The 10,000-nt window shown below is 32.6% G+C and overlaps 2 protein-coding genes across 4 annotated transcripts in view; one reads left to right on the forward strand and one right to left on the reverse strand.

The window, feature by feature from the left end:
* The window catches only part of LOC122245843 (Vesicle transport through interaction with t-SNAREs 1b), a 7,777-nt gene extending 5,040 nt beyond the window's left edge, over positions 1–2,737 (forward strand). For both annotated transcript variants that reach the window (XM_086550006.1, XM_086550007.1), the window contains exon 5: positions 1–2,737. This exon is cut by the window's left edge and continues 1,641 nt beyond it. The gene's annotated coding sequence lies outside the window, so the exon portion shown is untranslated.
* Positions 2,738–2,798: 61 nt separating this feature from the next.
* The window catches only part of LOC122245844 (molybdopterin synthase catalytic subunit), a 16,896-nt gene continuing 9,694 nt past the window's right edge, over positions 2,799–10,000 (reverse strand). For both annotated transcript variants that reach the window (XM_086550005.1, XM_086550004.1), the window contains exons 3-11: positions 9,992–10,000; positions 9,389–9,636; positions 6,018–6,229; positions 5,583–5,748; positions 5,240–5,332; positions 4,928–5,059; positions 4,554–4,702; positions 3,778–3,837; positions 2,799–3,200 (exon numbers count right to left, since the gene is read on the reverse strand). The exon at positions 9,992–10,000 is cut by the window's right edge and continues 113 nt beyond it. In XM_086550005.1, the coding sequence (XP_086406131.1) occupies positions 3,120–3,200; positions 3,778–3,837; positions 4,554–4,702; positions 4,928–5,059; positions 5,240–5,332; positions 5,583–5,748; positions 6,018–6,229; positions 9,389–9,636; positions 9,992–10,000 (1,150 nt within the window). In that variant the 3' untranslated portion in view covers positions 2,799–3,119. The remainder of the gene's footprint in view (positions 3,201–3,777; positions 3,838–4,553; positions 4,703–4,927; positions 5,060–5,239; positions 5,333–5,582; positions 5,749–6,017; positions 6,230–9,388; positions 9,637–9,991) is intronic.

The following is a 10,000-nucleotide window of genomic DNA, read 5'->3' on the forward strand; positions in this document are numbered from 1 at the left end:
TTTTGTTTTGTACTTCACTTTCAGTCACTCATGATCAAAGAAAAGAAAACAGAAGTGAAATATTTTTAAATATATTACACTAGCTTAACTGACATTGGAGCAGATGTACTCAGAAAAAAATATATATTACACATTGTCTGAGAGGGTATTTAAAATCAGTTTTTCATATATATTGCTGCAAAGACTTGCAAGTATGAATCTAAATCACAAAACATACAGTGTGAGTGTGTGTGTGTGTGTGTGTGTGTGTGTGTGTGTGTGTATTTATGAATATGTTTATATTATATATGTGTATATATTTATAAATATGTTTATATTATATATATGTATATATTTATAAATGTGTATATTATATATATGTATATATTTATAAATTACAACACACATATATATATATATGTTATGTGTATGTGTTATATGTATATATATATTATATTTATATATATTTATATATATATATATATATATTTATAATATATATATATATATATATGTATATATTTATGAATATGTTTATATTATATATGTGTATATATTTATAAATATGTTTATATTATATATATGTATATATTTATAAATGTGTATATTATATATATGTATATATTTATAAATGTGTATATCATATATATGTATATATTTATAAATATGGTTATATTATATATATATATATATATATATATATATATAATATATGTATATGTATATATATGTAATGTATGTATGTATGCATGTATGTATGCATGTATGTATGCATGTATGTATGCATGTATGTATGTATGTATGCATGTATGCATGCATGTATGTATGCCTGTTGGATAATCAAATGTCTTTTTTCTTTTACTTTTTGTCTCCGATTGATTGAGCAATGGTTGATAAATTTAGTCAAAAGATGAAAAGAATGAGATGTAGAAAAAAATCAATTTTTTTTACTGGTTATCAACTGTCTCTTAAAGGGAAATAAGGTATTAACACATTCCAAATAAACCTTTTACATTTCAGCATATTGCATGAAAAATGACTTCTTATAAATGCTATTTGGTATTTTTTCCTTTATGAATTGTCTTGCCTTACAAGTCCATTTATTCTTAGTTGAAGGTTAAGCATAGTTATTCATGGTAAAAATACTGAATATATGACTTTGTTTTTATTGATATAAGTAATTAACCATCATGACAAGATGTTCTGGAGTAAAAAGTTACCGAGTAATATTTCTTCTCTAGATATTTGCCATTAAATATTTGTATGTGATACAAGTACACCACTAATTTTCCAGCAACTACTGGTTCTGCACACCTTTGATTTGAGATAAAAATACAAGTTGGCCACAGACTGTATTGAGTCAGGTGCTTGAGCACTGAATTGTTTATGTTGCAGTGGTTACAGTTCTATAGACTTTAAGAGTTACAGGAGGTGCATAATTAGGGGGTCAGGAGTATTGCAGAACTATTACTGTTATGGCTATTGGTTTAATTAACTCGGTTCTGGAACCAATGATGCTAGGAAAGTGGTAGTGTACCTATACTTTTTTTTAGTATGATTACAATGAGTTTTCTTATTTTCTGATTTGTGAAAAGTGAAATAATTAATAAGCATTGGAAATTCAATACCTACTTTCAAAATTGATTAAAACAAAATTATTGCAAATGTATTATTTATTATATTATTTGATTTTAATTTTTTATCTAAGTGGTTCATTTTGTCTTTTTGCAAAATACACTAATATAGCTTTTTTTTATATAGCTTATCTTCAGATGACACTAGTCAGTGGCCAGTTGATATTGTGTATTAATGTGAGAATTTAGTTGGCTCTCTGAATCACTGGTCTCTTTGAACATTTAGTTTCTGATATATCAGTTGGAGTCAGTTCCCAAGGTAAATATGGCAAAATATGATGTTTATGATCGTCATACACACATGAAAGGTCTGTATAACAAGATCTGATAACCCACCCATCATTGCAAAGATTTATGGGTCTCAGTTTTAAACGCAAGATGGATAAGATTTCTCTCGTGTTTACTCGAAGATGTTTTCCATACAGCCACCAAAAGGAAAAATAAAGCAAAGCAAATACCCAGTGTACAGGACAAGCAAGTTGATTTTATGTGGTCATATTAGTTTTAAAAAAAGAAATTGGGATAAAATGCTTAATCCATACAGTTATTTCAATCTAAAATTTAGTAATGCAATCATCAAATGTCTTTTCTTCGGGAAAGCCTTCATGACGTTTCCACTGGTATGTAATCCACAACTAGCAAACAGGCCCAGAAATCATGGTTTATGGTAGACGTATTTAGTTGATACTTCAAATAATAGCCAAGGATGACAGGAACTGGAAAAGCTGTTTGTGTATGGGGTTGTGTGGTTACTTATTCGTCAAAGTTTTGAAAAGAAATTCCTTAGTTTGTACCACTAATGGATGATAACTTCTGAGGAGTTTTGTCAGCTGGATAAGCTTTGGGTGAAAAGCCGCTCGGTGGAAAACATGTCTTAGACTTGTTTGTCTGTGGCTGTAATTGGAAATTATTTAAAAAGGGTTTAGTTTGTAGAATATGAACAAATTTTCTTTGTAGTTTCAAAACAGCCTCAATTTAAATGTGATCTTGTATACAAAATTTATTATTCTTTTAATAACAGTCAACCTGTTTTGGTATATTTATAAAAAAAAAGACTTTTAATACATACTCAACAGCTATAAGATTATGAAAAAAAGATATATATGAATAAAAAATACTTTGAATTTTGTGTTTTTATCTTCCTATTATAGAAATGCACATTAAAGGAATTATACACTTAAACACTTGAAAGGTTTTCTTTATTGCCAATAAAGATTGTACATGTGCTGCTTGTCATTGCTTTTCATTCCTTTTCTGTAATACAGTTAATATAAATCAAAATACCTTTTTAATAGATGTACAGAGTACATGGAAACCATTTTCTAAAACAGAAAATGTCTTACTGGGGTAATAATGCATTCAATCAAAAAACAAAAGAAATACAACAGTAACGAAAAACAAGGATGGAACATAACAATAATAACCACTTGCTCTTAGCTGAAAATGTCAAACGAATTACAGCAAGAATGTCTCACAACAAAACTCTCTGCGACCCCGAGTTGCACATCAAATAACTTGCCGAATTTGCCGTTGCTTCAACTTCATCTTGAGTTGGTGGATGCGCAGATCTATCTCATTCAGGGAAATCTGGAGTGGAAATTGAGCCGACTGAGTAGGTTCTTTTCTCTTTTTATTATCATTGTCACGGTCACTGCCATCATTATTGTTGTTATAATTATTATTGCTATTCTTATTGTTTTTTATTTTGTTTTTGATTGTTATTATTACTATTATTATTATTAAAATCTTTTATCTGTATAACACAAGTCTAATAAAATTATTATTATTGCTTTTGTGACGGACATTTTTTGCAGGGTCAGATCACTTTAAAACTGCATTTTTTTGTTCAGAATACAAGATAATTATTCCTTCAGTTGTGTAACTAACACATCATAACAAATGCTAATTAGTATCACTTTGCATCTTAAGATGTCCAACCCAGATATCTGAGGATATCTCTAGTTGTGATCCGTCTCGGAACAGTTAATGTAGTTTTGAGAAATCTGCTTTGGTGTTATTCTATATCTTTTAAGTGCATTTATGTTTGACTCTTCAATCTCATTATTATTATCATTATTATTTATTAATTCTTCATATATTCTAAATTATCATAATCATTTTTACAATTATTACTAATACTGATTTCATCTTTCTTATTACTCACATCATCTTCCACAGCTTTAAATTCCTTTTTATTTGACTGCTTCTCAGGGATCTTTATTTTCTGAAAGAATAAAAAAGGTTAATCATCAAGATAAGTATAATACTACAACAGAAGAACCATCACAGCTTTATACACCAAGAATAATTAATTTCTTCCTTCCTTCCTCTTCTTAACCCATTCATGCCAGACCTATTATTTGCCTGATGCTGCCTCCTCTGTGCAGATAACAAGTGTTCACATCCTGCAAGTGCTAGATATCTCTTGGCACCAAACCGCACTACACTTCTCAAAGTGTTCTACACCCGCCCAATTTTTTTTTTTTTTTTTTAAGCCAAGAACAATCTGTCTACAGAAATGCAAGTGCAATGATTATATACATACTTAACTACATAAAACGTGTACTTAGAGGGAGAGCTCATGACACGATAGGACGTCATTTCGCAGGAGTAAAATATTCCCATGACATGATAATATATCCAGCGCGAATGGGTTAAAAGGTAAAACAACTTAGACTACAATGTAAAACCCACTTTTTCTTTCATTCTTTCTCTCAGCACTTGCTGAAAAAACAGGCATTCATGTAACATGAGTACACAAAGGTTGTGACCATATCCCCATAGCACGAAGACCTCAAGCAGGCAAAAAGTCACAGCATAGGACTGAGCCCCCTATCCTATGGACCTTGTATCTGGTGTAAAGACTGCAGGCAAGCTAAAGTTACTTCAAGAGAATGACCCAATATATAATGCAATCAAAGGTCACAATACAAGACTGACCTTGTCTCCAAAGTATTCTGGAGAAATTCCCTCAAGGTGGAGAAGGCGATCCTCCACAGCCTTGAGTCGGGCATAAACATCCTGCGGCACAGGACCCCCCGGGAGAATCCTGAGGTGTGACTCTACGTTGTGTAGACGCTCCTCAATGCCTGGGTGGAAGACAAAGGGGTTAGGAACAAAGATGAGGTGTAGTCTTTTCTTTATAGAAATAGCAAAATAATCCTGAAATTTACACTGCCTCGTATTTCTCATGGTGGAAATTTACACTTTTTTTTATTTCTCAGAGTTAGACTTCATATTATTTAGGATTGCCCAACTGAAATTTACACTATCTAGGATATATGTTTACATTTTAAGCTCTATATTCTTCATACCTTCTGGTAACATTCCTTGTCGACCAATGGACTCTGTTTTGCATTGAATTGACTCAGAACTATTTTCTTTCTTGATGTTAAGGCTTGGTTCCTGCAAGCTGTCAGAGCTGTTTCTATGAAATCTTATCATTTCTGTAATTTTTACATTTTAATTAGAATATTGCAGAGAAATTCTGCTGAAAAGAAATGCATGTAATGCCACCTTAAAAGCTAATCATGGTTGATGCAACTAACTACATATGAAATATAGACAAGTAGTAACCACATTACAAATGTGAATATTTCATTCCATTAAGTTGAGAAGCACTGTACCTTTTTCCTCCTCCTTGGACGCTGCATCAATGGGCTTCGAACCAGGATCAATGCCCCTTGTCTGAGGACCCCATTCGTTCACCACTTTAGTCACTAACGGGTAAAAATGAACATGAGTGCAACATGCCTTTCCAATTATTTTCATTATCTGACATGTGTAAATAATAATAATATAGATTTGTATTTGATTCAACATGAACACCATCAAATTTTCAAGAACAGAAAGTTTCCTTAGAAGTCATTGATGGCTATTCCGTCTTCTGTGAAGAAGTAATCAAAGATAAAATATAATCTAACACTTAACAATGCATATAACACAAGAAAGAGAACTCCTTGTCCTTACACTTCAAATGACTATTGGAGTCCTTCGACCTATGAACAATAGCTGAGGTTCGAGCGCAAGAACTCATGGTCGAGGCACCTCCTGATAACGTACAGAATTCTTGTACATTTAGGACATCAAGTTCCTGCCGTTTGCGTTGTTGAAAGGCTGCAATTCTTCGATCCAACTGAAGAAAAGGTATACCAGAAGGAAACGTGTTACTTTGATATTGTTTTACGACTACAATCAATGGCACAGATACAACCATTTCCTTTCCACAAATGAACTTGTTGTCAAGATTAGTTTCAAAATATCACTTCAATGGAAAAAACAGGAAGCTCTACTCTTTGAGGAACAGATGCATCTCTTATTGCAGGGGATGCTTTTAATTCTGGTTTAATAGTAACTATCAATCATCAACACAATCAGTGGGATGTGACAGATTACTTCACTCACTTCCTTCTTGGAGACAACAATCTGCACATAAGCTGGATCAATTTTCCCCTTATTTTCATAATTGTCTGGTTCACACACTCCTTTCTTTGTGTCACAGCTTGGGTCTTCATCCCGTTTGCAATGTTCAGTTGACTTTGCTTCTTCTGGATGCTCTATTTTGACTTTCTTTAGAGTCTGTGAATAGGCAGTTTTATCACTGTCATCTAATGCTCCTGGAAAGAGTGAAATAAAACCATTCAGACATATCTTGAATTAGATAATATCAACTTGATTAGGGTGATAAAATTAGAGATAAAACAAAGGCAGAGAAATTCAATAAATTCAGACATACAATAGAAGTATAATTCAACATCTGAGCCATGATATAGTGAATGACTCGACTTCTTAAAAAATAATGATTACTGGGAGAATTCAGTGAATATTGCATAATACTGGAGTCAAGATGTAATGTCACAAGATCTACATAAACGCGTTATTCTATCAACATGTTAAATCTGGTAAATATAATGTCAATAAAGAAAGGATAGGCTTTAAAACGGAAAAGTATATTAATATGTCTAATACAATTATGTAATAACTCAAAATAAATTCCAAAGATTTCAGCTTCTGCTTACTCTAGTTGCAAAATTTGAAAGGAGAAACCAGTGATTATGGACAAAAGTTGTAGCCTTATTTTCTGTGGGTGTGCAGCTTTCCTTTTTTTCTCTTGTATGATCTTCATTCTTTTGAAATAGAAAGTAAATCAGCAATCACAATTACAGTGGAAAGAGATGCACAAGAATGTCTCCTCTGTGCCTTCCAGTAACCTCAAAGATGGTCTGCATTGATAAAGTTAATGTCCATCTTTTTTTTTTTATAATTTGTTGATTAACTTCAAAATCATTCTATTGCAGCACAGTCATTTTGGTCTCATTTGCAGATATACCAATTATTCTCCTCCTTTTCATATATTGCATTAATTCTCATTATTTAGTATTTTGTGGTCACTTTCTTCATTTCAGTTACGATTCTCCCTATTATTTTTGTCTCTCCTTACCCTGTACTTTATTGTTCTTTCTCCTCACTTCTAATCTCTCCTTTTTTTAAATTTCAATTTGCACTTTTAAAAGCCTGGTAAGTGTGGCTGACTTTGTCTTTTTAATGAGCAATATACAGATAAGATTCATTTTACAAGATCAATTAATTATGCAAATTTATATATATGAAACATCTTTATTTCTTCTTTTCATGAATTTTGAGAGTGCATATGCGTGCGTGTACTCTTGTCCGTGCACATGCATGTGCTCTTGCCCGTGCATGTGCACATATGTGTGTGTGCACGTGCGTGTGCATGTTTGTTTTAAAGGAAATCAACTGATAAAAATGAGAAAAGAAGGCACAAAAGTACTAAATATTTTTTATTATATAACGTATCTATAAGGCACCTTTTTATCATTACATATTATATATATATATATATATATATATATATATATATATATATATATATATATATATATATATATATATATATATATATATATATGTAATTCTGCGACAACAAGAAACCCAACGGATTTTATCAATATATAAATCAATCAATATCAATCAACAACGATAATTATTCACATGAGAGAATATTTCATTAGACATGTCCTGAACTCCAACAGAATCTGGACTTTTACAAAAAATAAATGTCCCAATTTTCACATTCCCTTTGTGACCACTAAAAATAAGCAGAGTTGGAAATTTGTTAATATATGACAGAATACTTCCTATTCAATTTAGTCTGAAATGATACTAGTATCTTATTATTACATTCCTATCATAAAATTTGTTACAGAAGTGATTCAAGAGAGTTTATCCACTGTTTGCAAAATATCAATTGCAAACTGACAAGCTTATACAATATGTATTTTATATCCCAACAGCTTCATTGTAAAAATATTGGAAAATACCATGGAAAGGAGACTATGGTAGACACACAGTCTCACCCTACACCACCACCCACCTTTACACCCATCCTAATTTAACTAATATCAACCCCTAAAAGTCCTCTCCTCCACACACATATTTTATAAGATGTCAGATTAGTGGACGTCTTTTCCTTTTCCTTTGATCTTATTTCATTTCTTTTTAAATGAGACAATTAAATTCAACTCTTAAATGTGGTACTGTCTGGTAGATTTCCTCCAGTTACGCTCACCATGCCATCTCCACACCCGTCCCCTCATAGCCCCTCGTCTCCCTGACTGGTCATATAGCTTTGGTTATTGCCTCTCTATAAGTGTGAGTGGATCATGCAAAGTGTGAAACCATGATTTGGATAAGGTTTTGCAAACTTTATGCAGGTAACCCCCCTCCCCTCTCCCACATTCTTTCCCCTCACCCAAAGTAACAGCGCATATGATGCAGTAATCTGTCTTTTATTGTCTGTTTATACATATAAATATATGACATATTGCTTTATATGATAAATATTGATTTATTTGCTTTATATGTTATTTATTTACATGTTTTCTCATTTTTACTTGTACATATGGTATAACTGTTGTAAAAAAAAAAAAAAATCAGTGTTGTATGTATTTGAATTATGCATTTCATAAATGTTAAAACAAAAGTTTGCCTTAATGAAACTTCAAAAACTGGGATAGACAGACTGGTGGAATTGCAGTTTAAGGAACTAATAAAATAAAACTTGAGCCGCACCACGTTAATAATGCGAGAAATGTAAACAACTCATCACAATCTTCTCTGCAACTGGAGATCAAATATGCTGCTTGGAAAGGATACTTCAGGTGGTTACAGAACCTTTTGGAATTTTTTCCCATGGACTGATGGCAGCTTGAGCACCTTCCACATCTTGGACCTAATCTCCATTTTCAGAATTCTGGATCACAGATTTTTTATGTGCAAAGCTTCATCAAAGCTTAAGGTATCTCTTGGATAATATATATATCTTTAATTTCCCACCTTCTTTAACAAACAAAAATGGATTAGTACAATTCCATGATACTCAATTAAAGCAATTAATTATTTTAGTAATTCTTCCTAATAACAAACCTATCAATCTCTCATGTAATCATAATCATAGAGAAAATAATGGACTGATGTAGGAGAAAAAATATTAAATAATCTGGAATGTAAAAAGAAACCAAAAAGAAAACTAATTGACAACAAGAGAGGAAAAGAAAAATCAGAGGAAAGACTCATCTTACATTAACACAGAGTAAATGAAAGGAATTCAATAACTAATGAACATGAATGCAAAGAAAAAAAAAGTCTTGGAAAGATAAAAACCTTGAATATGTAAATAAAAGGAGTTAATAATTACACAAGTCCCACATTCCTCTCAACCTCCCCTGAGACAAGAAGCATCAAATGCTACGTGCTTTTGCCAGATCGCGTTTCCTCGCCGTCCATCTTTGTTTCCACCTCTGGATCCTTGCCGTTGGCCCACTGGCATTCCTTGTTCTTCTTCCAGTCACCACTTCCATCGTCATAGATCTCTTTCTTCCAGATCGGCACATTTGCCTTGAGTTCGTCTATAAGGAATGAGACAGCCTCAAGGGACTCACGGCGATGCTCAGAGCTGACAGCCAAGATGACGCTCGACTCTGTCACCGGGACAACGCCAAGTCTGGGAAGGATGGACAGTAAGTATCAGTATATGTAAAAGTAACAATACATAAAGCAGAATTACCACTAGCCTTATCTGACCCTGCAATGAAGATCTATAGTATATGATCATATTACAATGCTTTGGAGCCAGCCCAGACACTCCAAACCAAGTGGAGTGCAATTGTAATGGAACCAATCTGAGGACCTGTGACGCTGGGAGCTGGAGATACCTTAGGCCGAGTCTGGGTGGTGGAACTTGGGCTCCCTGTTTCTTCCTTTATATGATTATCCATCCACAGACACACCATCTTAACTAAAAGCTTAGATTGTTTATCAAAATATTTTGCATCAATACAAGTGCAAGCAGTACAAACCTGTGGAAC

Source organism: Penaeus japonicus, unplaced genomic scaffold (genome assembly GCF_977035675.1).
Source record: "Penaeus japonicus unplaced genomic scaffold, GWHDUDI00000001_assembly GWHDUDI00000023, whole genome shotgun sequence".
In the NCBI taxonomy this organism is placed as follows: domain Eukaryota; kingdom Metazoa; phylum Arthropoda; class Malacostraca; order Decapoda; family Penaeidae; genus Penaeus; species Penaeus japonicus.